This window comes from Magallana gigas, chromosome 5, assembly GCF_963853765.1.
Source record: "Magallana gigas chromosome 5, xbMagGiga1.1, whole genome shotgun sequence".
NCBI classification, from domain to species: Eukaryota; Metazoa; Mollusca; class Bivalvia; order Ostreida; family Ostreidae; genus Magallana; species Magallana gigas.
Genome location: NC_088857.1, coordinates 20,282,359 through 20,307,944, shown reverse-complemented (window position 1 = coordinate 20,307,944; position 25,586 = coordinate 20,282,359). Strand labels below are relative to the sequence as shown.

At 36.1% G+C, this 25,586-nt stretch overlaps 3 protein-coding genes across 5 annotated transcripts; 2 read left to right on the top strand and 1 right to left on the bottom strand.

The window, feature by feature from the left end:
- The first annotated feature begins 78 nt into the window (after nucleotides 1-78).
- Nucleotides 79-8,801, top strand: LOC109620190 (C-type lectin domain family 3 member A homolog). Of its 2 annotated transcripts, XM_066084497.1 has the most exons (6): nucleotides 5,658-6,125; nucleotides 6,675-6,763; nucleotides 7,127-7,214; nucleotides 7,384-7,514; nucleotides 7,728-7,875; nucleotides 8,109-8,801. In XM_066084497.1, exons 1-6 carry the CDS (start codon nucleotides 6,029-6,031, stop codon nucleotides 8,363-8,365), a joined length of 810 nt encoding a protein of 269 aa, XP_065940569.1. In that variant the 5' UTR covers nucleotides 5,658-6,028; the 3' UTR covers nucleotides 8,366-8,801. The 2 variants fall into 2 exon arrangements, with proteins under 2 accessions (XP_065940571.1, XP_065940569.1); XM_066084499.1 differs by lacking the exons at nucleotides 5,658-6,125; nucleotides 6,675-6,763 and adding an exon at nucleotides 79-388 and having other exon boundaries at nucleotides 8,109-8,792.
- A 25-nt stretch (nucleotides 8,802-8,826) lies between these two features.
- LOC105339973 (natural resistance-associated macrophage protein 2-like) lies at nucleotides 8,827-16,795 on the bottom strand. Of its 2 annotated transcripts, XM_066083506.1 has the most exons (16): nucleotides 16,649-16,795; nucleotides 15,624-15,787; nucleotides 14,902-15,024; nucleotides 14,538-14,616; nucleotides 14,041-14,188; nucleotides 13,706-13,844; nucleotides 13,416-13,571; nucleotides 12,840-12,909; nucleotides 12,250-12,356; nucleotides 11,408-11,497; nucleotides 11,291-11,320; nucleotides 10,459-10,679; nucleotides 10,133-10,208; nucleotides 9,488-9,565; nucleotides 9,267-9,299; nucleotides 8,827-9,104 (listed from the first exon to the last, which is right to left on the bottom strand). In XM_066083506.1, the coding sequence occupies exons 2-16, from the start codon at nucleotides 15,747-15,749 to the stop codon at nucleotides 9,000-9,002; spliced, it is 1,581 nt and encodes a 526-aa protein (XP_065939578.1). In that variant the 5' UTR covers nucleotides 15,750-15,787; nucleotides 16,649-16,795; the 3' UTR covers nucleotides 8,827-8,999.
- Nucleotides 16,796-18,652: 1,857 nt separating this feature from the next.
- Nucleotides 18,653-24,148, top strand: LOC105339972 (SPRY domain-containing protein 3). The gene is made up of 11 exons (XM_011445774.4): nucleotides 18,653-18,795; nucleotides 19,108-19,262; nucleotides 19,982-20,097; nucleotides 20,773-20,860; nucleotides 21,133-21,292; nucleotides 21,750-21,938; nucleotides 22,278-22,427; nucleotides 22,752-22,809; nucleotides 23,069-23,131; nucleotides 23,284-23,468; nucleotides 23,692-24,148. Exons 1-11 carry the CDS (start codon nucleotides 18,766-18,768, stop codon nucleotides 23,824-23,826), a joined length of 1,329 nt encoding a protein of 442 aa, XP_011444076.3. The 5' UTR covers nucleotides 18,653-18,765; the 3' UTR covers nucleotides 23,827-24,148.
- The last annotated feature ends 1,438 nt before the right edge of the window (nucleotides 24,149-25,586 follow it).

Sequence of the window (25,586 nt, the reverse complement as noted above, 5' to 3'; positions counted from 1 at the left end):
AACTTACAAAAATACCACTGAAGTGTTTATTATAGCCACCCCATACCTTAACACGGTAACCTGATCAAAATGGATTCCAATAGTTCTCTCCACATCAAAACACACTACAAGTTCATAGCACCATATGAAATGGCAGCAAGCGAAGGCGGTCACGATCCGGGTGGCGGGGGCAATCTGTCCAATATTTCGAGCCGTGTCAACTTTGGGCCTGATTGCAATGGTGTTTCTAGTGTAACTTCTGATGGTCTTCTTACTGATTTACTTTGTTGTGATAATTTTGACGAAGGGGAGGAATTTGTACAGCTTTTTACCTCGCACCCTACACCACCAGTGAGTAGTATTTACGAGAATGAAGGAGCGTTACCTACCGACGACCATACATCTACAGGTATTGTCTGTTATAACGATTACTCTGATTTAGATCACAATTTGCAAAACCTACCAAAGGAGTTGTACTTTGAAAAGCTTATTGAACTAGCATCTAGCAATGAAAATTTATTATTGACTACCGAACCTCTCTGTGCAGTAAAGCTAAATCAATCGACAGCTGCCCCCCCCCCCCCGGAAATTTGACTGTCCGAAAAACGACCATTAAGTGTTCTAGCGTTATGAAGTATGCCAGAAATTGACTACAAGTTCATAGCATCGCGTCGTAGACAGTCCCCCTTGCTTTGTCAGCTGACTAGACTAACCCCTACCCCGATCTAAATTAGAAAGAATAATCTTACCGTGACCAGGCTACGCTCAGTTAAACCGGGGGCCCGTTTCACAAAGTTGTCATAAGATTTATCATAAGACATGTCTTAAGATTGTCATAAGATTTGACTTATGATAATCATAAGATATGACATAGCTGTTTCACAAAGCTGTCATAACTTTAACTTATCTTAAGATAATCTTAAGATGATTATTATAGGAGCGATTACATAAAAATTCAATCAGTGAATTGTAAAGTAAAGAATTTATTTACGAAATCTGCAGCATAAATATATATTTAATAACATTACTGGATACTTTATAATGTACCGTATGTTTTTGTACTTTCTTTTGATAAGAACAATAAAAACAAACCAGTGAGGAAAATAGTGTTCTTTTATTGATTGATGATTATTATCTTTAAATTACTATTACTTTATTATTACCAGTATATAAAGCAACAGAAACAATTTTGAAATTTTAATAAAATTTGAGTGAACACAATATTCAAAGGAAGGATGGCAATTACTTAGTTCTCAAGATCGAGTTTGAATTAATCTTCTAACTTCGGCACCGTCATTGTTTACTCCTTGGAATATAACATTGTCTGGTTGTTGAAAAACATGATAATTATTTATGTTTTCATGGACGTTGTTTTTGATGCAAATATTATGTAGCACCACATAAGCAGTCATGATTCCAAAAGCTCTCTCGGGCCGGAAAAGTAGGGTCCCTCCGGAGCGTTCGATGCATTGGAACCTCATTTTAAGGACGCCAAACGCTCGCTCAATGGGGGCCCTGGTTTTAGCGTGGGCATCATTGTATGCCTCCCCATGGGGGTTGCTTGGGTTCAAGACGGGTGTTAGTAAGTGATTCTTTAACGGGCACGCACTGTCACCAACTAGACAACCTCTGTTGATGTTGCCATTCTCAAACATTTGACACAAAACAGAATTTGAGAACACAAATGCGTCATGAGATGATCCAGGCCACTTTGCCTTCAAATTCAAAAAATTCAAATTGGAATTGCAAACTGCCATCACATTTATTGAATGAAAGTATTTTCTGTTAACAAACAAATACTCATGAGTTGAAGGTGCCTGAATAGGAATATGTGTCCCGTCTATTGCCCCTATCACATTTGGGAATTTACATATATGAGCAAAGTCCAGTATAGTATTGTTTATATCTCTGTCAGTAGGAGGAAATTTAATGTAGACAGGACGTAAGGCAACTAGAGTAGATGTAACAGCGTAAACAATTCTGGACACACTTGCATTACTTATACCATGAAGATCTGCGCATACAGCTTGAAAACTTCAACTTGCATAAAAGCGAAGCGCAACAATGACTTGCAATGATGTTGGAAGGGCATGTAATTTTTTGGTTTGGTGCTCTAAACGATAATTAAGCTCATTACATAAGTCAAAGATAACATGTCGTGGCAAACGGAACTTCTCTAAGATGTCACAATCGTCCATATAATCTAATGGGTTGATTCTGTCCCTGAATACACGCTCGCGCCTTTTAAGCCGCCGCCATGTTTAAAATTGACTTAAGAGAAGTATCTGGGTGTCTTAAGATTTTGAACAATCTTAAGATTATCATAAGTTAAGACACTTTTGTGAAACAGCTATGATAAAAACTTATGACAAATTTTAGTCTTAAGACAGATATTTGTCATAAGATAGCTTTGTGAAACGGGTCCCGGGTCCGTAGGACATCTGTCATTTTAACGATAGAACATTCTATCTATTATGTTCTTATTCACCAGATAAACCGAACATAAATTATTTATAAAATAAAACACAAACACATAATTTATAGGATAAGCTCGCATGCAACAGACTTTAATAATCATATACATGTATAATATAGTACAAAGTAAACGGCTCTCAGTCTCTTTACTTCATAATTAAGTACAAGCATACCCATTCTACAAAAGAAGAAAAATTCATGTAGAAACAAAAAGCTGACAGAAATTCAATTTTAGCATTTGGGAGGGGTGGGTAGGGATAGTCTGTTGCAAAGTGGCATCAAACTTCGAATAACTTAAAACCCCCCAAATTCTTTTTATATGTGTACAAGTCATGCGTAGCACAGAATAATTCACCCTATTCACCGTAAACAGCCAATCGATATGTAGTATCGACACGCCCACTTAATTCAAAACAAACACACGTATTTTCTGTAACTTTTATAAATATATGTACTTGATCAGGATCCCATCGAGCGGATTGCAAAAAATGGTTTACATCGATTTATCTTATTAACCGAACTTTCAATAAGGTTGTGAAAACAAAAGAATAGGCAAAAATATGCGAATAATAAATGAAGACCCAGAAGTGGATCCAGCAATATGGAAAGGGGGGGGGGGTTCCAATCGTTGGAAATCAATACGTGTTACAAAATATTCAGAATTCATAAAAAAACCCAAAGACTTCTTTAAAGTTTTCTCTATGTAAAATTAAACATTTATCTCGTTACTAAGTATTTCGACATAAGCAGCATGTGGTGGGGCTACATAAAGGTACTCATAATGGAAACATTGAAACACCATGCTCCAATACGTCGTGCTTCGGCTAAGCACATACAATGTACATCCCTGGGTTACCTCTGAACTGAGAGGCCCTAGCATCAGGAAGCAGAAAACCCACATCCAAGCTAGGCGCAGTAAGGAACCAAGAGATGTAAAGCGGTTCAAGACACTCAAAGGGCAGCTACAGAGAGAAGTCCATACGAGCACACAGGGCTTACCTGGAGGATGTTGTAAGTGATGACATGCGTACCAACCCAAAACGGTTTTAGTCATACATCAAAACCAGAAAGTAGGACTCATCTCAGATAGTAACACTCAAGTCAAAAGACAAATTCCTCCACATGGACACTACCAGCAAAGCCGACATCCTGAAGGAACAGTTTCAGTCGGTTCAGTCGGAGAGGACGCTTTGCTTGACTTTAGACCAAGTCCATACTCTACTATGAGCAATATCCATGAAAGGGGAGTATTGAAGCTGCTAAAGGGACTGCGCCCATTCAAAGCCTCAGGACCCGATAAAATCCCAGCATTTATCTTGAATCATAGTGCAGAGTCCTTAGCCCCATACCTAGCAAGGATGTACCAGCTCTCCTTAGATCAAGGACAGATACAAGATGAATGGCGCAGAGCAAACATCGTCCCTATTTACAAGAAAGGGGAGAAACACCAACCATCAAACTACATGCCAGTCTCCCTAACATCAGTAGCCTGTAAGCTACAGGAACACGTGGTATATATACACAGTACAGTTATGGATCACTTCGATTGCCACAAACATCCTGTTTGATGAACAACATGGCTTCTGAGCCTCCCGATCATGCGAGACCCAACTGGTGATTACCTGTACGTTAGGTCAAATTGCCAGGAACATGGATCAGGGGCATCAAACACACATTATACTACTGGACTTTTCCAAGGCGTTTGATAAAGTACCCCAACAACGACTTCTTATGAATTTGGAGCACTATGGCGTATCTGGAACAACACTAGGATGGACTTAGGTCTTCCTGAGGCAGAGAACCCAAGCAGTGCTCCTGGATGGTCATACATCCTCAGCCCTTGACGTCCTCTCCGGGGTGTCACAAGGTACCGTCATAGGGCCACTTTTGTCCCTGATCTACATAAACTACCTTCCAGAGTGCACTAACTCGTATGACAGACTGTTTGCTGACGACTGCCTGGTATATCGATAGATTTGAAGCTAGAGAGATGCAGCAAGACTACGGGAAGATCTCACTGCCTTGAAGGATTGGAACACAGGTGGCAGATGAGTTTCAACCCGGAAAAGTGCACAATAACAAGATACTGCCATTGTAAACATCCTATTCTCTGCACGGACACCAGCTGAAAGTTGTGGAGAGGGGAAAGTATCTTGGTGTTCCCATCTCCAAGGATCTTCAGTGGACACACCACATCCATACCACCATACGCAAGGTTACAAGTAAGCTTGGCTTTCTGAGACATAACCTGGGCCAATACACACCATCGGCAAAGGCAACAGCATACTGTATCCTGATCAGACCAGCGATCAAATATGCATCACTCACCAGAGAAATTGAGCAGGTAAAACTTAGCGCTGCCAGGTTCGTATAACAACTATCGTGATACCTCCTCCGGGTGTGTAACCAGACTCCTGCACCCACTTGGTCGAATGAGATTCCCTCTCCAGTACAGGAGAAATATACACAGACTAGTCCTCTGCTATAAGATCAGAAATCAGGTTGTGGACATAAACCCAGAGAATTATTCACACCCGGTGACAAACGAACGAGAGGGAGTCACATACTCAGACAGCCTCGGGCCAGTAAAAAAAAGTATACAGGAGTTATTTCTTCCCACGATCGGTGAGGTACTGGAATCGTCTACCAGAGCCAGTCACAGAAACACCTATCACAGAAGAGTTCAGGACCAGACTTTCCAGTGTCCCCTGGACTCAGCTGCAACCATGGTAGACGACACAGCAAACTTAATTGTAAGAGTTTTAATTAACATCTTTTAAAAGGGAAAGCTTCGATCCTTTTTAAACCTCACCGGAGCTATTACGCACATCAGTGCACTGCATTAAGGCATGGTACTCGGTCCCCCCATTTCCCGGGGCGGAGAATGGAGGGGGGGGGGACTAAGGGATAAATTTGTTTCCCTGAGGGGAAGGGGGGGGGTGACTATTAGGTTATGCAGCGTGACCCCGTGACCCCCCATCCCCCTCTAGCTCCGCGCATGGAATACCTACAACAGCGGGTTATAACTCCAGAAAGTCAACACCCACCTACCAACTAAGTTGTCATGTTATAAATTTTGTATTTACGCCCACTCAGTAAATTCAAAATCTTCAACAATGACAGTATATTGAAAAACGCGAGCCTAAATTTTGATAGCATCAAAAGTTGCATGTTTCATATCAATAACAATTCCTGATCATTTATGTTTTTGTTTTGTTTTTTTTTGTTTTGTTTTTTTTTGCAATGAAAATCCATCAAGTACTGCGAATTTAATTCAGATACATGTACATGTGAACACAAAGGAGTCCGCCTTCATGTACACCTTCTTAAGCCCGGTCAAACCACAAAATATCAACATAGTTCTTCAGTCGGTGACATGGATTTCTGACATCATTTTTACGTACATCCAATTAGGTTGATCATTGACCAACATTGTCAGTTATTAATAGTTTTATGTCAAATTTTATTAGCTACACGAGAAACAGGCATTGCTTTGTTGTTAATTGAAGTGATTACATCTGTGTCTAACGAATTCCACGACCCCAGTTAGTAGGAATCTCGGTCAAAATTCACAATGGTTGGCGATGCCCGTTCCCCTCGTTCTTTTCTCGACCCACGAGAATGGTGGACCGCTGTAGTAATTTTCTTCTTATTCCAGACAATTACTGCAGGTATCTATAACGTTGATTCTTATTTCAATTCGAAAGAACCATATTTTAGATATTAATCAATCATTGATATTAAATAATGGTTCTTTATTTGTCTGATAGTTCTGAACGGCATAAATACCTTTCCGAATTCTGTTGAAAAGCTAATTGATCCATCTAAAAATCACAATTTTGTATGATCTTCAAAGGTGACTTCTTAGAGTATATCTTAAAATTCAATTTAGACCTTTGTGGCCAAGTTCTTGATTTTATGAAAAACGAACTTAGATTACACAGAGTAAGAAAGATCATGCAGATACTGATGTCTTTGCAACTTTCCCTCAAAAAAGCCAACCCAGGCTTGATATACGGATTCGGATTGTTGTTTAAAATGTTCATCAAGGTCAACTTGTTCCACTTTTTCGTTGTGGTTATTGTTATATAAAGGACTTCTTTTTTTCCAAAAAGGCGTTTTCTATAGTTTATCATGTATTGTTCAAAGAGAATTTACTTTAACATGTTCGAGCATTATTTTATTTCGCTTCGAGTCAACAAATTGATCCTATATTGCAGACCATTACGAGTGTCCAAACGGATGGGTCCGGTTCCAAGACTCTTGCTTCTTCTTCAGTAAAACTCGGGCCACGTGGGCTTCATCATCAGTCAGTACTGTAAACGTTCTTAAATTAGCGGGCACAAAATTTAGCGCAAACTTCACTGATTAGCGTAATTGGTTTTTATTCATGTTTGTAGTCATATTTGTTCCACCATTAAGTAAATTGAATGAGTAGACAAGAAAAAAGATACGAGGTACATGTACATGTTTTGCATATTACGTGAAATAGATTCAGATCATTAATGTTGCATTTTTATCTTGTGTATTGGTTAAACTATTCGTTCTGTTGAAGATTTGGATTTACTTATCTTGGAAGTAAATTTCGTGGATAATTGGCTGTAGAATTAATGTCTGTATATACGTGTAGTTATTTTTTGACATCGACAACTGGATGTTATGTCTTTGACAGTACGTATGTGCCGAGCTGGGAGGGACCTTGGCTCACATGGAGACACAGGATGAAAGCGATTTTCTGGAAAACTTTGTCCTGAACCAAGGTTTGATTCCTTTATCAAGTTTTTCAAATTCAATGATATCAATTTACACACTGAATTGAACTGATAAATAAAACGGGAATTTTATGTGTGGTATTCTCTCTCTCTCTCTCTCTCTCTCTCTCTCTCTCTCTCTCTCTCTCTCATAAATTTCTTACCATATTTTGGACAGCTTATATTGGATGTATAAACGACAGAGAGGTTCGCTTCCTAGATGGCGAGTTTCACTACAGTGACACTATGACAAATAGAATTTGTACAGTAAAATGCAGAGAAAGATTCTATGACTTTTCAGGAACACAGGTACTACATCTCATTTTAACGATACTGAATTTCATTTTATTATGAGACATAAATTGGTGATATTTACTGCTCATTGGTACAGACAGTACTTTTAACTGGAGTAAGAACATACATGTTTATTAGTCTTTCTAAACAAATGCTTAATATTTAAAATTATACAAACATAAAAATAAGACTGATCTCAAACGTGTTTTTCAACAAAATGTTTCTTAGTATTTCGGACAGTGTTTCTGTGGGAACGTATCATGGGAGAAGTTCCAGAGTTATGGCCCGTCCCCAGAGGACCAGTGTACGCTACCCTGTCATGGTGATAAGCAAGAACGGTGCGGGGGTCATTGGAGGTCATCGGTATATTTAACAGGTGCTACATATGCTATTTTTTATTTGAATGATATAGAATAGGTAGTAAATGTTCATCAATATGGTACTTGGCACTTACTGGCTTAATTAAATACGAATAACTTGGGTTTCAAAAACAGATAAAAAAAATTGATTTTGAATGAAAAAATATATAACAATATTTATAATATATCAAACTTTATTTTTTGATGCACAGAAAAAAAGTAAAGGAAAATGAAATGTTGTTACCCACAGGTGGCCGAAAACACTGGGTAGGGGGGACAGATATGATGGAGGAGGGAAAGTGGGCGTGGTTTCCCGGTAATGAACCTGTGACGTATACTGATTGGCTTCCGACAGAACCAGACAACAAATTACATTCGTCGTTAGAGAAAGAACACTGCATGACATTGTCGCCAAGCTCACATAATTTTTACCAATGGAGTGACGAAATATGTAGCAAGCTGTTGAATTTTATATGTGAGAGAATCGCTATAAGGTCGGGTGTTTAATGGATTATGGTACGGTGGTTTGTTCGTTTGGAGCGGTCACGTGAATGGTCGCTTGCAATTGTCACGTGTATGATCGTTGAAAATTTTTAAGAAACTAGTTTTCATATATTTGATTATCAATAACACAAAACACTTTTCTTCCTCCTTGTAATAAAATATATATAATAAGGGAAAGGTAAATTAAATATAAAAATGTATGTAGAGAATGCATTTACAATACATGTTTCATTCACAAATCTTAATCAAGTTTTCTGAATCTTCGTTCATCTTATTTGAAAACTAGCTTATATCATGTTTATTGCATATTGACTGGGTGTGAAGACCGTTACAGCTTGTTTCACCCAGAGCTCTAACGGTATAATTATTGCTTTTACCCTTCTTAATTTGTGCTTACATATGTATACTTTATAGAAAACCTCGTCATTTGCCATTTCATGTATTTTTAACAAATGAAGAAAGTATGTTTTATAATATATTTGGTTCTAAAATGCATGATACATATACATTAAAATTGAAAAAAAAATACCCGTATTTTAAAATAACGTATTAAGTCAAGACGCGGTAAAATAAAAGTAACAGTGTCAATCTCTGTAAAAGACATATGACAGGTAGATGGCGGCATGCGTTATTAACGTCATAAAGCGTGGATGTTTTCTGGCTGGTATGTCAGGGAACTTCGTCTTGCTATTTCATCGATAATCTCATCCTGACTCCAGCCAAACTTCTCTGATAGATATTTCTGAAATCACAGAAAACATTGCCAGTTTTTGATTGAATATAGCATAATTGGTTAAAATAAGGGACACTCCTTTAAATGACTTCCTAACGGAGGTTTTCCAACAGATTGAAATTGTAGTGTACATCGGCCTTGAACATTACCGTACTGCATTTAAAAGATTACCTTTACTGTCAAAACCGTTCCAGGTCCCAAAGCCTGAATGACAAAAAAAATGCTATACCTCTTTTATCAATATTATGTAAAATAAATAAATTTTAAAAACTTCTTGCAGTAAACAAGAAGTAAATGTTATCCAAGCAAATATAATTGCAAGTACATTGTATGCGTATATATGTATTCAGCTACGATACACAATTGTTTCTGAGTGCTGTTATCGTACTCACAATATAAGCAACAAACATGGAGTAAATAAGTAGAACGACCGTTGTTACGAGGTAGATGTACCAGGCTTGTCCAGTCCCCTAGAAAAAATATAAGATAATTTCACAAATAAATTTATTAAACAAATGATATACCCTCAATGGTAAAAATACAATAGTATTTATCATTTTAATACTTCTACACGTATAAACATTATACATGTATTTTTTTTTAACTTTGTATAGGGAATTAAGAAAATACACAAACAGATGTCTTTAATGAAAAGATAAAATTAAATAAATGCAGTGTACAAGTAGTGTAGTGTAGTGAAAAAAAAACCCATTTCAATGTGGGTTGTTAATAAAACCATTTTAACAAGAGCTTCGACTTTTGGTAGTTGTGTCAAACAGCAATGTGACGTAGGCCTGTCTTTTTCATTGCTGGTCTCTCAGCCATGGCTCTTTGAAATCAACAAGATTTGTCTGGCTTTTGAGCTAAGACTACGCAATCAGTGCATATTTCGCTTGAAACCGCGCCATTTTTTAACTTATTAACTTGTTTTGACGCAAGAAATAGATAGCTACCTCCAACCGAAAGTCCAAGGTCTTGTTAAAATGGTTCTATTTTCAAAGTGCGTGGTAACAGTGCCATTTTAATTAGTAACATACCACAAAGACGATGACGAGGAAGAAGTTGATCGCCATCACCAACACCGCTAGAATCCACACAGCCAGCTTCATGGCCCTGACAATTCATTAAAAGCCTTGGAGTAAGATTTACCTTTCACAAAACGGATGGGTCTTGCGTTTTTCAACTTTGATTTGATACTTTCTGAATTATGTCAGTTACCATTAAGTTACGTTACGAGAATGTTAATTTTTGACTGATCACATTTAATATTCTTGACTTTAATTAAAAGCATTTACATTAAAAATAAATTATGTCATTTTTCATGTATTAAACATAATTCCATTGTTTTGCCAAAAAAACCCACCTTCCATTTTTGAATTCTTTCATAATCCTTTCATTACTTGTGAAATGAAGCACAGGTAAGAGGGCAAAGGGTAACTGGACGCTCTGGAGGACATTTAACCAATTGTTCATCATGTCAAGGTCATTTGTTGCTGCCAAGGCAACGGTAATAGTGGGCACCATCGCGATAGATCGAGTTAGTAAAACTCGTTTCCATTTTGCCCACTTAATTTGAATAAAACCCTAAAAGGATAAAACGGACAACGTGATATTGTTCTTCTCAACAGATCAAACATAATAGCTAATTTCATATAAGCGGTACATAAATGTCGCCGGTTTTATATTTTATTGAAGTGGTATGCATGTGTTATAGATGGTGTGAAATACCGATGTGGTGAATCATTTAGCTGAAACGTAATGCAACGATCAACTAACAACTGCAACTGTTTCAAAAATTCTGAGAAAAAAATTCTAGAGGATTTCAACCCGAATTTTCCACCAGAGCTACGTGTGGAGTTCTGTATAATTGTGATACTACTAGTTACGTTAGAGATAATCACACAAACGGTTCTCCGTACATTGGTTAAAGACAACTTATTGTCAACCAACCGGCTTTGTTTCTGATGTGCATGCATACACATGCGCGGATCCAGAAAATTTTTCCAGGGGGGGTCCGAAGGATAATTGTGTTTACCAGGGGGGGGGGGGGGGGTCCGAGGCATATTTTCGCGATAATTTTACTATGTAAATTTAATAAATTTTCATTTTCCAGGGGGGGTCGGGACCCCCCCGACCCCCCCTCTAGATCCGCGCATGCATACACATAGCTTCTTTATGTATAATCATTTTATTACCTCCATTACAAACTGACCAGCATACGTCCCCTAAAATAAAGTAAACAATGGTATTAAGAATATGAAAGTTTATTTTAAATACAGAAATCGAAACAATGTTTATATATACAGATGTACCGTCATAGTAGAACTCTGGCCTGCTGCTAAAATGCCTACTCCCCATACTATCTTCATCGCCAAGCCATAGTTTTCGGATAACCAGTTGCCCTATTGAATTTAATTTTTAAAAAATACGGTGGAGGAAAAGAAAAGCTTAAAGACAAAAACTATTCAACAATATTCAGTCTTCTCACTCATTTATGCAATATTTACCCAATGTATTTAATAATTAATCAGTATTGGGAATATGAAAGATGCTGTACTCACAATAACCTGATATTTGAACACCTTAATTTTAAAAGATACCATCCAAATGTTTGAGAAGCAGTAGCGGATACAGAACATCTAATTCTAATTAATAAGATTAATAGCAGAGGGACTTTTACATTCATTATAATTATGTCTTCGTCACGCTATCAAAAGTATAACTAGAACAGAGCTCGTTGCAAAGCAATGAGTGGGTCTTCCGTTAACTTCAAAAGTTGTTTGTAAGAAATGCATAACAAAATCCGCAAATTCTTCAGAAGGAACGATTCCAATTAGTTCGGACAAGCCACGATTTAAAGAGACCTGTTCATAAATAGCCTTATTTAATTCAGTGTCAAATCATTTATGATTGCAAAGGTAAGAAAGAAAAATAAGTGTTTCATCATTTACAAAAAAAGACAATGAGTAAACGTTGAAAGACAAAGTTTTATATCATTGCACGAGATTATTACACTTTTTCTAAATACGATTATCACTTTAAAATTAAGTTAATGTGTGATTCCTAAATAGGACAGTGAGCTTTGCTGTCAACCTAGTAACGTAAGACCGTTTGTGAGGACTCTTTTATTTACTGCAAGTAGAAGTCTACTTACTGCTATCCTCAGACTGGCCTGGTCGGCATAGATCGGGTCGGAGAAAGCTGCTGCGAACACGGAGACCACGAATAGGTTGACAAGGAAAGATACAAACAGGGCTATTGCTGAATCAAAAAGCGGAATAATGTGAATTCACCAACAATCATGGACGCTCAATTTTCGTGGATTCAGTAGCTATCCGCCATCCTTATTGATGTCGACATCAAAGGTATAGGTTATTTAAAGTTCAAAATCGTATCAAGTCAAATAGTATACTAGTAACTCTATCACGATGGAACCGATTGAGCAAAGTAAGAGTAATCAGCATTGATTGACAAAAAATAAATGTTTAAACACTTTTTTCCGAACTGCCTGACTGGGTTAAGTAATAGACTCTTCCGCCGTAGTTAATTTCAAGTTGTCACTAAGCAAAATGATACTATTACCTTCTGAAAAAAAGCACCATACAAACGCGTTAAACTTCATATTTTTTTCTTATGTGTATCTATTGTAAGCATAATTTGAAGTTCTTTAATTTTATTTTCCTGTTTCAACTATTACTGGCGTGTGCGGGTTTTTTTTTTAAACGTCTTTAGTTTTCATCTTACCTGATTCAATGCTATTGTACATAATGGATTCTTGAACTTCTTTCTTGTCTTTTCGATCAATGATACGGGACTGTAAAATAAATTCAAACTGGATGTAGATGTGTTAGTATGGCATGAGTTTCCAATCAACACGCAAGATTACTGACTTAATTAAGTCATCAAATAGCTAAACTCAGAACGCTAAAAATGTTAACTACGTGTACGTGTTTAAAAAAATAAGCCAAACACTCTTTATAGAATCTGAAAATTCTAACTTTAAAGGATTTTTAATGTTGACTTCGAATATGATTTAAGTCTTTAGACTGAGTCTAAAATACCAGTTCAATGTCAAGCAAACAAGTCTTGAAAACGGTTGCTATCAGTATTCCAAAATATTCGAAGTGAAATGTTTTTAATATACACCCCGGGTTATTAGACGGTTAATTTACTCTAAAGCCTCAATGAAGTCGATGTTCCTATCTTATATAAAAAAGAAATTTGGTAAAAATTAACATCGTTATGGAAGAACGGAAAGACATACGACAGGCATTGGTACTTTATTCCCTAGTAGCGATTCCTTTTTAATGAAAAACTTACTAATACTAGTGAACTGTGGAGATAAATGTTATGTGGCATGATGACGGCGCCCACAATGCCAACTAATTGTTGTATGGCGTCCTTATCACAATCCTGACACCATGGAAACCACAGACCAATCAGAATGTCTCCCTGATTTGGTTTAATTTTGATGTACTGCAAATACAAATGTACATTTATTTCATTGGTCAACTTATTTCGTGAAATGCATTTATACAATACATATTTTAAGATTTATATGAAAAAATATGTTACAACGAAATTTTTTTTGGGCAGAAATGTTCTCTCACTATGTATAGAAACGCCCCAGCCATTATTGTTATGAGGGTGCAAAAGAAGGCCTCCAGCTTTCTTAATCCGAACTGTTCCAAGAAAAGAAAGGTAAATGTGTCTGCCCCAGTAATCAGGACTCCAGCCCAGATAGGAACCCTTAAAGAGGGAAACAGTCAATTAGAAGAATTAACCTATACCAGAAAAGAGAAGCGTTAATATCCTACTGAACTGCATAAAGAAACTATAAGGTAAGACTGTGTTTCAAATAACAATTATCAACAATTATGAGCAGAGCAGAATTCTTTATAATCTTTGAAATTGAATCAATGACTTCTACGATGTCTTTACTAACAATTTGTTGGAGAGTAGATTGATGGCTATGGCCGATCCTATGACTTCCTGTATGTCACTTCCTATAATTGCAATTTCAATCATGATCCAAAGTATGTACCGAGGAACTCTGGGATATTCCAGACGGCAAACTTCTGCGAGATTCATTCCTGAAAAGAAATGTCTGTACATAAGAATCTTTGTAAACTTATACTTAACCATGGAGATATAAATGAAATATGTTTGAGGGATACTAATACTAATACTTATGACAAATATGAGTAAATCAAGTGAGTTTGCTTGATAAAGTACGTGATAAATAGAAAGTCGTCTTGTAGGAGCACAGCCACACTATGTCAAAGAGATTATTCGCGTCGTCTGTTTTGGGGTTTTGGCTACTCTTGGTTCAATAGAAAAGTGAAAATGAGAGACGCATTTGGAAGCCCTGTTACGTTTCTTTGTAAGTTAAAAATTTACAAAAGGGTTTAAATATATGGAAGCTACAATGTAATAACTTACCAGTTACACAACCCAAGCGGGCTGCTAGCAGTTGAAGAATTAGACCCAAGACGGTTGACCACATCAACACCCATAGCAGCTAAAATAAAACATATCCTCCATCACATTCAAACCTTTACCGTTAAACAGAGTGTCTCCTAAATTCTGAATCTTCTTGAAAACAAATTCCGTATAATAAATTAAAAGGTAATTTTGATTAAAAAAAAATAATGAAAGAGATATACTGGTATATTTATTGTTTGAATAATTCAATAATTAAGCATATATTACTTGCATGTTGATATGCGTTTTCATATAAAAGTTCATGCAAATGAATGCTTTTTAGAACTTGCCAGTTCATTTGCTCGCCATTCTATCTTATTACCTTATATTTAGCGATGGCTCCGGCTTGGAGATCAGACTCAATGTTTCCAGGGTCAAGGTACGCGATGCTCATCAAAAACCCGGGCCCTGTGTATGCCCAAAGCTTCCTAAAGCTGAACGCCGTCTATGAAAAGATCATCATAGTTACTCATTCTACATAGACAATAGCAAGGAGCCATGTGTGAAGAAGCCAGGAAGTAAACCCTCCTCTCTTGAAATTTCAACTACTTCATCCTTGGTCATCTTCATGGTCAAGGATAAAAATGATAGGTAAACTATATCAAGTTGCATTGTTTTAATCTAATATTAGCTTAATATGTTAAAAAATACATTGATTACCTTGCTTTAAGAGAATATTGATTGGTCTCGTTGTATAAATATACATGTACATGTATTAGCCTAATTGTTTATATTGTTTTAATGTTAAATGTTAATTATGACAAAATTTTGATTGGTAGAACAGATATATTTAGTGAATGTATGGCATTTTTAAAATGATAATACTCTGGCTTATTACGCCATGATAACATTGTATGACAATACAATATCTGGATACATGTCCAGATGGCAAACCAGCAACACAGGGTATCACTGTCAGTAAACTTCCATTGGAATAACGCATGCATTTATCAAGCATTAACAAACTCATTAGACCTGTTCAAAATTAATCGCTAAGCAAAGACCTCGAAATAATTTCCGTCAAGAAGTAGAACAAACACTTACCCCAGTAGACTTTGGAATCCTGACCTGACCGGCAGCGATCTCGAACCCCCTCCCCTCCTTCTGAATGGAGGGCTCATCTCCAGCGACATCGGCGACGTCCTCGTCAAGGGTGGCGTATTTGTTCATGTGTCGATTTTGTTCACTTTGTGTCTATTTCCTGTACCCTGCATGGATTTGATAAAAATTGTCCATATAAAGTCATCACTCTCATACGCATCGTGTGTAAAACTCTGTCATAAGTTAATATAGAAATGTTTTCCTGAGGGTCTTGCAAAATACGACTCCTTTTTTAAAGGTTCGGAGTGTCTGTCAGACTCTTAGAATTCGCTTGATCTTGACAACAATTAAAGACGTCTTAAAATCGTTCCTAATCAAATCAGTACTACTCATCTTATGAAGAAAGTTAAGAGTACTGGTTTGATTTGGGGGGGGGGGGGGGGGAGTGGGTGGGGTGGATGGAATATGAAGACATTTTCATATTTCATTCTTGTATTTGACGTTACGAAAATGTTATTTTTTGACTGATCACATTTAATCGCGAAAACGTCAGTGCTGTTAATTCTAAACCTAATTCTTCATATATTTTGGCGTTGATTTTGTCTTTGATGCAAGAGGACGACCATATATTACTTGTGTGGGTGGGTGAAAAAGGGGGAGAGAGGTTGTATTCAAACACCGATCATTACTCTACAATGGGTTGCGTAATGGAAAATGTGTACTACAACTGTCGTGCATAAGGATTTCTTATGTTTGATAAAATTTTCACAAACGTTTTGTGCACGTGATCAAATCTGAAAGCTACAGCTATTAATGTCATTCACTTAATCGTACAAACGAGTTTCATAAAATTATGTGTGTTACACAAGCTGAAATGGGTGTAACAAAAATGACCAGCAAACATGATACGATGTCCAGGCGTCATGGAAAGCATGTACATGTACAATGAAACTTAAATGTTCCGTTGATTTTTGAATGGTCATGATATGTATATATATAAGTATAATTAAGTAGGTCATAACACTTACCTTATTCATTTATTAATTGTACTTATCAGTACATCGTCAGGGGTGCATGTATATATATTCCGCAGATAAATCATCCGCGGCCATATGTACATGTAATATCAAGATTAAACAGTTGATAGCCGTGTATTTGAGTAAACAACGGCAAAGGGTCACATGAGAATTATTTATATAACAGCAATAGTGCCTTTTGTTTTTAAATAATAATGTATGAATAATACGTACACACACCATTTTAAATAAATAGCCGGTTGTGTTAAAGTAATAAGTGTTAAAGTCCACTTAATATAAGCTGCACTAAAGATTGTATAGCTACAATAATGTAGCCCTCTGTCTTCTTTTTTTTTTTGAGTCTCCAGTAAACATCAGATATAAAAAATCGGAGAGGGCTACATTATTGGAGCTATATAGATCGTAGTGACTGTGATATAGCTGCTAGCTTCAGCTCTGTCGCTTACCTACTAAGGAAAAACAATTATATTTATTCTAAAACCCTAACCTCCTTCCAACCCTGCCGAATAATAGATTTGTACTTTATATTTTCCGACAAGCTAAAAATTTGGGTGGGGGGGGGGGGGATTCAATTGCCTTTCCGAACACATCCTCAAATTAATATGTTAAGTGGCGTCGGAAGCAAATTGAAAAGGGGGGGGGGGGATAGACTGATCATCAGAAATATTGACAAGCAAAAAAAAAAGCTTAATTCCCCAAATCATGAAAATCTTAATTCGTGTAATCCGTGGGGCGGGGGGGGGGGGGGGGGGGGGGGCAGAGGCTAGTATACCTATGAGTTTAATTTTCATTATCACTATTAATATTTCTATTTTTTAAGGTTTTAAGGTTTTAGGAACAATTATGTTTCTGCGAGAAAAAGTGGGGGAGGGGGAGGCTAGCCCCTCCCCGATGCTATGTGCCTAATGGTAAGGTCTAACTTTGCTAAAAAAAAAAGTGGGGGGGGGGGGCTAAGCCCCCCCCCCCGGTTCCAACGCTTATTGTGTTAATCTACGGGGATGGTAGAATGGGGGCAAAAGTTACTAAATGGGTTTTCTCTAATTTTCATGTATAGTTTAAAACCTAACTACGGTCAATGTTTTGAGTAACTCTATAGAACGGCCACCAATTTTTACAGGGCGGAATTCTCTTTTCCTAAGTTTATTATGTAGATCAATTCAATCCAGATCTGCGCATTGCATGTTGTCATCTTCAACATGATACTTAAGGTATAGGCTACGATCTTCTACGCAGCTGCTTAATTTATACTGTATGTTCGATTATTACTGTCAACTTGTATAATTTTCATTGTTGAAACAGAGGACGCAATCAATCTATGATATATGAACAATAATATTGTATTTTACCAGAGACATAATCCGATTTTACTACAGTTTTATTCATAAACTATACATGTGTACACATGTACTTTCACAGAAAATCAAATGTGCATCTCCGATACAAAACAGATATTCCGTCGCTTACCAGCAACTGTGTCTCTGTAAGTACGTCAAAACCAAAGTACTATCGTCGACAAGTACTACTTGTGTGGATCTAAATGGGATGGGGTTTTGAACTCCCCTACCCTATTCTCGCTCCCTGGATAAAGACCTCAGTTGGAACCCCCCCCCCCCCCCCACCGCCCGCCAAGCAAGTCTGAACCAATCCCCTTGTTGTTTAGGGGTTATTTTTTTTTGGGGGGGGGGACAAATTCTTTATCATGTAAAGTGTAGTAATAAAATTTAATTTGCATGAAATATTGCAAGAACATTATAGTTTTGATAATAGAATATAGTCCCCCCCCCCCCGGGACGTATATACTTAGTATATACGTCCCTGCACCCCCCCCCCCCCCCACCCCCGGAAAGAATTCTTTATCTGCTCTTGTCAAGCTCATGTCAGTATTTTCTGTGGAATATCACAAGACCATTTAGTTTTGATAATAAACATTTCGCAATGTATCTAGCTATATAGTTTGAAATTCCATACGCACTGAGTCATCTATGTAAGAGTTATCAAATTGAAAAAGAATCCGACACATTCATGACGCGACTTGATTTTTATTTACAAAAAAAGATTTCTGAAATGGCGAAACATGGTGAATCAACAGTTGTCTGTTTAAGAATTCAATGGGAGCTAGAAAAGTAGATCCAATTCGCGTAAGTAGTTTGAAGTGTATGATGAACGTTAAAGTACATTTCTGAAACTCGTTTTCGAAGATAAATTCACAAGTTCAATGTCAACGGTCTTGCAACATGTTGCTTCTGCTTTCAGTTTTGCCCAATGATAAACGTCCGTATCAAGTCTATTTTTAAATCTTGCCTGATGTCACATACATTTCATCAACAGGGAAGAATAAATTTTTAACATAATAAACACTATTGAAAGAGGACCCGAAGGTTAACAAACAGATAAAAACTGGTGAAGTGTAAATGTGACATGATCAACTGTGATGTAATAATATTCTTCAGGATTTAGTCGACATGGAGATGCGATTTCAGAATCAGATGATGAATGTATGGAGGAGACATCGCATTCGCCATGCACAAGAGATCTTTCCTGTCCGTCCAGCAGAACCTGGAAAGCCTCGATTTGAAAGAGTGATGGTAGATGGTGACATTGTAAGGTACAAAACAATAATATCATAATCATACCTGACTTTGTAAGGGATATATAAATGGAATACTTGTATTAGAATGAAATGAAGGAACAAAATGACTCTTGTTGGTTTGTTGGGTGACAAAGAAATATATTATACAGTCTGTCTCAAGATATTTTTCCCATACATTTTCTTTAATTATTCTGTATTTATAAATACCTCTGGGTTCAAGCGATGTTCATTCAATATTTTGAAAAATTTCCAAAATTTTCCCTTTGAAACGCCCCCTCTAGCTTCTCATGTTTCAATAAAAGGCTAAAAATAAAAAGTATACGGGGATTTTGCATTGCGAGCGGGATGAAAGTATCAATATTCTGATGATAACATTGAAAAATTGTGCGTGGTATTCTAAGTGACTTCTGAACGAAGAAAAGATGTCAACATTTCCCTTTATAACTCCCTCTGTAAGAAATCTGTTTTCGTTCTAGTAACTGTTATGAGTAAAAAATGATAATATGTCAATTAAGATATCTTGGATATTTTCCCTTTCATCAATTTCAAGTGCATTTTTTCCACAGGTATGTGTATTTTCATTAAAAAACGTCCAAATGAGCTGCATGAATATCTTGAGACACTAGACTATAATAAATATTCATATATGATATGTCAAAAAAAAATTTGTATGGATATGTGTTGACTCTTTATTTCATTCCCTTTTAGTTAATGTTACTAAATTTATTTTTTAGTTACCTAGCAAATCCCCATAATCAAGTTGGAATTTATATTGCATCTGATCCCTTAACCCCAGAGGATTATTATTTTGAAGTTGAAATCCTTGACAGTGGCAACTTTGCAACTATAGGTGAGATGACATTATTAAATAGTACTCTTTTCTATAATTTTCTCTCCAACGAAGTTACGATGGTGAATCTATTGCTTCATTTTTTAGAAAACATTAAATAATTGTATTGCAAATTGATCTCTGGATTAAGTTTTACATCTTTGAATTGCTATGTATTTATGCCTAGACATAGAGTGTTACCCTGTTCTGTCATGACATCCTTCTGTGGATCCGTCATCATTAACTTTCCATTCCTTATCTCGGCAACAATTGCAAACATTCGACTCAAATTTTATACATGTATATCGGTATGTCATAGAAGTACGCTCGTCATGTTCAGATTAAGTCCAAGTCCGATCTTTGAACTTAGGGAAAAAAAAAGAAATATTCTGTGCAAACAAATGTAAAACGTAAAATAAGAAATTTTGGCTGCAGCAGGGGCATTTAGTTTTTACGATATACCTAGTTCTCCTTTTAACTCTTATTTCATACTGCTTAAAGGTGTGTGTGTATGATTTAAATATCCAGGTTTTTTAAGGCATTACATAAAGAATAAACTAATAACGCAGCTATTTGTATTCAGGAAAAATCTTCAAAGATTAAAAAAAGCTTACTTTACTATTTACCAAGACACTTGGCTTATGCACTTTATATTTAACAGTGTGCTATACAGTAAAGAAATATTTTGTTTTACAGGTGTTGGCTTAGTGCCTCAGCGCTACCCCACAGACTCCCAGCCTGGGTGGAGGGCTTTCTCAGTGGGATACCATGCTGATGATGGGAAGTATGTACATGTACTGAAAAAATAACCACCCCATTGTTGCTTTCTTTTCTCTGCGTGTGCTAATGTTATAGAAACACACTTTTATTTAAAAGGCAATATTTGTATTGAAATCCATTGTTCTATCTTCTGATAGTGTTATAGAAGTGTCAGCATGTTTTTATAGTGCTCTATATGTACAAGGGAAGCAATTTAACAAAAATAAAAAAATAAAATTATTATTTTATAATTAGCAAAATGAAAATGATTTAAATCCACTTCTGTTTCTTCTCCAGGCTTTACAAAGCAAATGGCTTTGGGAAACCATTTGGTCCCAAATCTCAGGTAGGGGACAGGATAGGGTGTGGAATCAAGTTCCCAAAGCCAAGCGCTGATCAGGAAAATCCAGCAGCTCAAAACATGGCCAAAGTCTTCTTCACACATAACGGGAAAGAGGTAAAATTTTTGTCTTTCTTATGAAATAATCATTGATAACCCAGTAAGACTTCACAGATTATCAGATATAAAAGGAAAATACTTACACTGTATTTAGTTTGTACCATATATAAACATGTAGCTTATGATTTAAAGAAATAAAATTTAGTTTGTATATGAACATGTAGCTTATGAGTTAAAAAAAATAAAATGTATGCAAAGTAGATGGACGTGCTCATGTATAATGCATATACATGTAATTCTCTTTGTCGAAGTTACTGAATATGTTTTGATCATTAAGTTTGACATGCCATTATGCCTTGTGACGTGACTTCTTTAGGAGGGCGGAGTAACGGCACTGTTGTTGTGTATTTGGATTTTAAACACATATAAAGTGCATATACATACAACTGTACATGTTTTGATTTTCTACTTTGTTTGAGTTATTCATTCACGTTTTGCACTGTGACATCTTTAGGTGGGCATCGTGATGGCCCTCTTACCTCCAGATGGCCACCTCTACCCGGCAGTGGGCATGCACTCTGAGGGAGAGGAGGTCAAGGTCATTCTGGACGCGGAGTGGCACTATGAGGATCTGGAGCTGATGGCGGTGGACGATGGGGAGGATGACTGGTCCCGCCTCTACGACGTCAAACTCAATGGAACGGTAAGACTACCAATGATCACTGGTATACTGTGGTTTCAAGAATATTCATGGGCATTAATTTTCATGGATTTTGTATATTTTCTACAAAAATGCTCAGTTGCAAGGATACAGGGGAACATTTGATTAAAGATTTATTGGCAAGATTGTTTTTAACTTTGAAAATTTTAAAAAAAAATTTGATTATTTTTCAGTTGCTAAACTTACATTTACCAATTCGTAAACAAGTGCAAATTAATTCAAAAATATTATTCATACTCTTCATCTATCTAAAACCTGCGTAGTGGTATAAATAAAGAATGAAAATGACATTAACAGGTTTAATATGCCTACCAATTGTAGATGCTGGAGTATTCAGGGAGAGGTAAAAGTATCCATGATGTGGGTCTTGCTCAAGCCCGGTATGCACTGGACACCTCAAATCACTACTTTGAAATCGAAATTGTGGATCCAGGAGAAAATTGTTATATTGCCATAGGAATAGCTAGAAGGGTGAGCATCTTGTACATTAGAAATCTATGAATCCCACATGGGGTTCTTGGTTTGGCTGTCACAGTGAGCAGAACTCTATTTTCACTCCTTTGCATTCAAGTTTTTATCTTTTATTTTAAGAGGTTTTAAATATTCATGTGTATTTCAATGGTACATTTCTATTCTGGTATTCATCATATCAGTATATTGCAATAGGGTATTTAGGTGATAAAAAAAAATTACAGTACTATACTGTTTAAGTTGCATCAGAGTGTCTTGTATTTGTAATACATTTTACAATACATTTATTTTCAAACTTATCAATATTTTGATATCATTTCTCAGAATTATCCAAAGAATAGACATCCCGGTTGGAATAAAGGCTCTGTTGCATATCATGCAGGTCAGTGCTAGATCCTGGTTTTATTTATCTGCGTATTTTGGTGTAAAATTTATTACTGTTTATCAATCTATGTAATCACATTTATTTGCCTATTCATTTTACATCATCAAATCTACTTGTTAAAAATTTTTTTTGTCTTATTCATATTTAAATATTGCATGTATTCATTTTAATACACTGTATATGAATTGAAGGCTAATGTATGTTATCATTATGGTGTCAGGAATTTAAAATCTGTTTTTTACTTGTATCTGTCTAGATGATGGTAAAATATTTGTCGGCTCTGGTGTGGGTGAACAGTTTGGTCCCAGATGTCACAAAGGTACAGTAACTCTTCATTTTATCTTTACATACATCCAAATACACATGTTAACAGTTAATTTATATATGTGTAAAAAATCTTACAGGGGTACTGATTTCAAGTTTTAGTACTGTCATAACCACAGAAATTGAGCAGTATTTCTTGTGTTTAAGGGGATATAATGGGCTGTGGAATCCTTTTTCCGAATGACTACGACAGCGAGGCCGACAGTGACCAGTCTCCAGATGATCCGGATGTCAGTAATCGGGAACTGGATGAGTATCCATCAGATTCAGATTCTGAGGATGAGAACATGTGGTGGAGACAGGGCAATGATGAACAAGGAACTAAAGTTCAAGTAAGGAGGATTATTTTATCAAGTCATTATGTTAGTACATGTAATGGGTCAGCAGAATGTCTAACTAAGTCATCTTTTATTCATGTAAACAGATTGGAATAATTATTTATCTGAAAAAGAAGAAAACAATAACATAGATATATTAATTTTTGTTCAGTGAACCAACAATCTCAGATTATATACCCGGATCTGCATTAATTCTATGATGTTTCATAACTTCCAGGTGTTTTTCACAAGGAATGGGAAGATTGTGGGGACTAAGCAGGTGTCTATACCAAAAGGTGGATTTTTCCCGACCGTTGGAATGCTCAGTAGCTGTGAAAAAGTGCGTGTGGACCTCCATCCATTGACTGGATGATGCCCGTGATCTTTAGCCTTTTTTTTTGTTTTCTCTTTGAGACTAGCATTCACTAATGCAATGATCCAACTTTTGTCAGTCCCACACATCAAACTGCTAAAAAGCATTTTACCTTACCTTTATATCCAAGATGAATGTTACTAACCTACTACAGCTTTAAACAAGAGAATAATCCAACATACAGCAATGAAATTCAGATTCTTCCTCCTTCTTGCACATTTATTTGTTATTTTTTGAATGTCAGCACAGCCTGAACTGTGCTCCACATGTGTGCCAAAACAAATACGAAATTGTTTTAAAAATTGTCAATTGTTTGTAAAAATCCAAGCAAGACCTTGTTAGTGCAGGAAGAGACTGTACCATTGGAAAATCTGAAGCTTTGAATGACCTTACCTGTGTATATGCATGACAATTAACTTCCCTTCTCACAAATCAGCGTGGTATTCCGACTAAACAGAATATTTATATGAAAGAACTTCTCTTGCTATGAATCCAGCATATCAGAAATTGTGAACGTTTTTATGGAGTTCGACTTCATTGAACATGAGCTGTGATACACATGTAGTTAGGTATTTTGTTACGATATGTTGTTTGTGGGTTTGAGAGAGCATCACTTAAATATAAAGGTACATATGGACGGATCGGATGTTTAGTACATGTATTCTGTGTGTATGAGGCTCAGATGCTTACATCCTCTAGCTAGGGCTGTTGTATTGAAGGCCTACATGTACAGGTTTCAGTTATTATTTTTTTTTCCTTGTTTTTATTTTAAGTCCTAATGTCTCATGTAACTAAGCTGTTATTTTTCTCAAAATGTTTGAGATATACCTGTTGGCACTTTTTTCACAAGCAAGTTATAAAAGAAGTACATATCTTTTATCTTTATTTAAGAACATCCCTTTAATAACGTTATGTAAAGAATACAGAAATTTCCAGGCAAAAAGACCTTTTTTCCTCAAAGATCATTAATTTTGTTTAGTGATACATGTATATAATAAGATACTGGCATGTCTTTTTTTTGTATTAGGAAAACTTAAAAGAAAAAGGATTTAGATCTGGAGATTTTCTTGTCCACCGGTAATTTTTATTGTTTTTTTTTTTCCTGGAAGCTAATATGTTGCCAGGTTATTCATCAATTTTAATTTTTTTCTTGCAATTGCATCATGCTATTTGCTTTTTATTTTCCATTTACCGGTAGAATATATAATCTTGGGTTGAATTTCTTTCTGAGTGCAATGCTTTTCTAACTTTGCATGTAATACTTAAAATCATCATTATTAAAAATTACTAAAATATAAAAAATATAAAATATAAAAAATGTTGATACTGTATGTGATCATCATTTGATATTCTGTATATTTCTCAACTAATTTTTGTAAGTATTTTACAATCAAGCAAACTTTCTTGTTGTTGATATAAAATTAACAGATGCGTATTCTTATGCTGTTTCATAATGTACAGTATTTGTGTAATACATGCAAATATTTTTTTTTTCATTTTTCAAATTGTTGGTTATTTCATGCTGATTCAAAATCATGCATGCATAAACTATGACAAAATCAAGCTAACTAGCAAGATTTATTCTAAGACAAGCAACCATGCAGTATTAGAGTCTGTAGTTTTGGAACAGTTGTCATTTTGTTGTTCAGTTGTCCATGTAAAAAGAAGTCGGAGAAAACTGAGATTATAAGGAATGTACTTGACTGTATGGTACTGGAAATGTCTACTTTATGTTGTTGTTTATATACATGTATTTTGTT

Excerpts from the sequence above, each read along its gene's own strand:
- LOC109620190 (XM_066084497.1), top strand. The coding sequence starts at position 6,029 with ATGGTTGGCGATGCCCGTTCCCCTCGTTCTTTTCTCGACCCACGAGAA. Across the intron at positions 7,215-7,383 it reads AAACTTTGTCCTGAACCAAG|CTTATATTGGATGTATAAAC; the intron begins GTTTGATTCCTT and ends TATTTTGGACAG. Across the intron at positions 7,515-7,727 it reads ATGACTTTTCAGGAACACAG|TATTTCGGACAGTGTTTCTG; the intron begins GTACTACATCTC and ends AATGTTTCTTAG.
- LOC105339973 (XM_066083506.1), bottom strand. The coding sequence starts at position 15,749 with ATGAACAAATACGCCACCCTTGACGAGGACGTCGCCGATGTCGCTGGA. Across the intron at positions 11,498-12,249 it reads AGGCCAGTCTGAGGATAGCA|GGCAACTGGTTATCCGAAAA; the intron begins GTAAGTAGACTT and ends TAAATTCAATAG. Across the intron at positions 10,680-11,290 it reads CTGGTCAGTTTGTAATGGAG|GGTTTTATTCAAATTAAGTG; the intron begins GTAATAAAATGA and ends TTATCCTTTTAG.
- LOC105339972 (XM_011445774.4), top strand. The coding sequence starts at position 18,766 with ATGGGAGCTAGAAAAGTAGATCCAATTCGC. Across the intron at positions 18,796-19,107 it reads GAAAAGTAGATCCAATTCGC|GATTTAGTCGACATGGAGAT; the intron begins GTAAGTAGTTTG and ends AATATTCTTCAG. Across the intron at positions 22,428-22,751 it reads CCATAGGAATAGCTAGAAGG|AATTATCCAAAGAATAGACA; the intron begins GTGAGCATCTTG and ends ATCATTTCTCAG.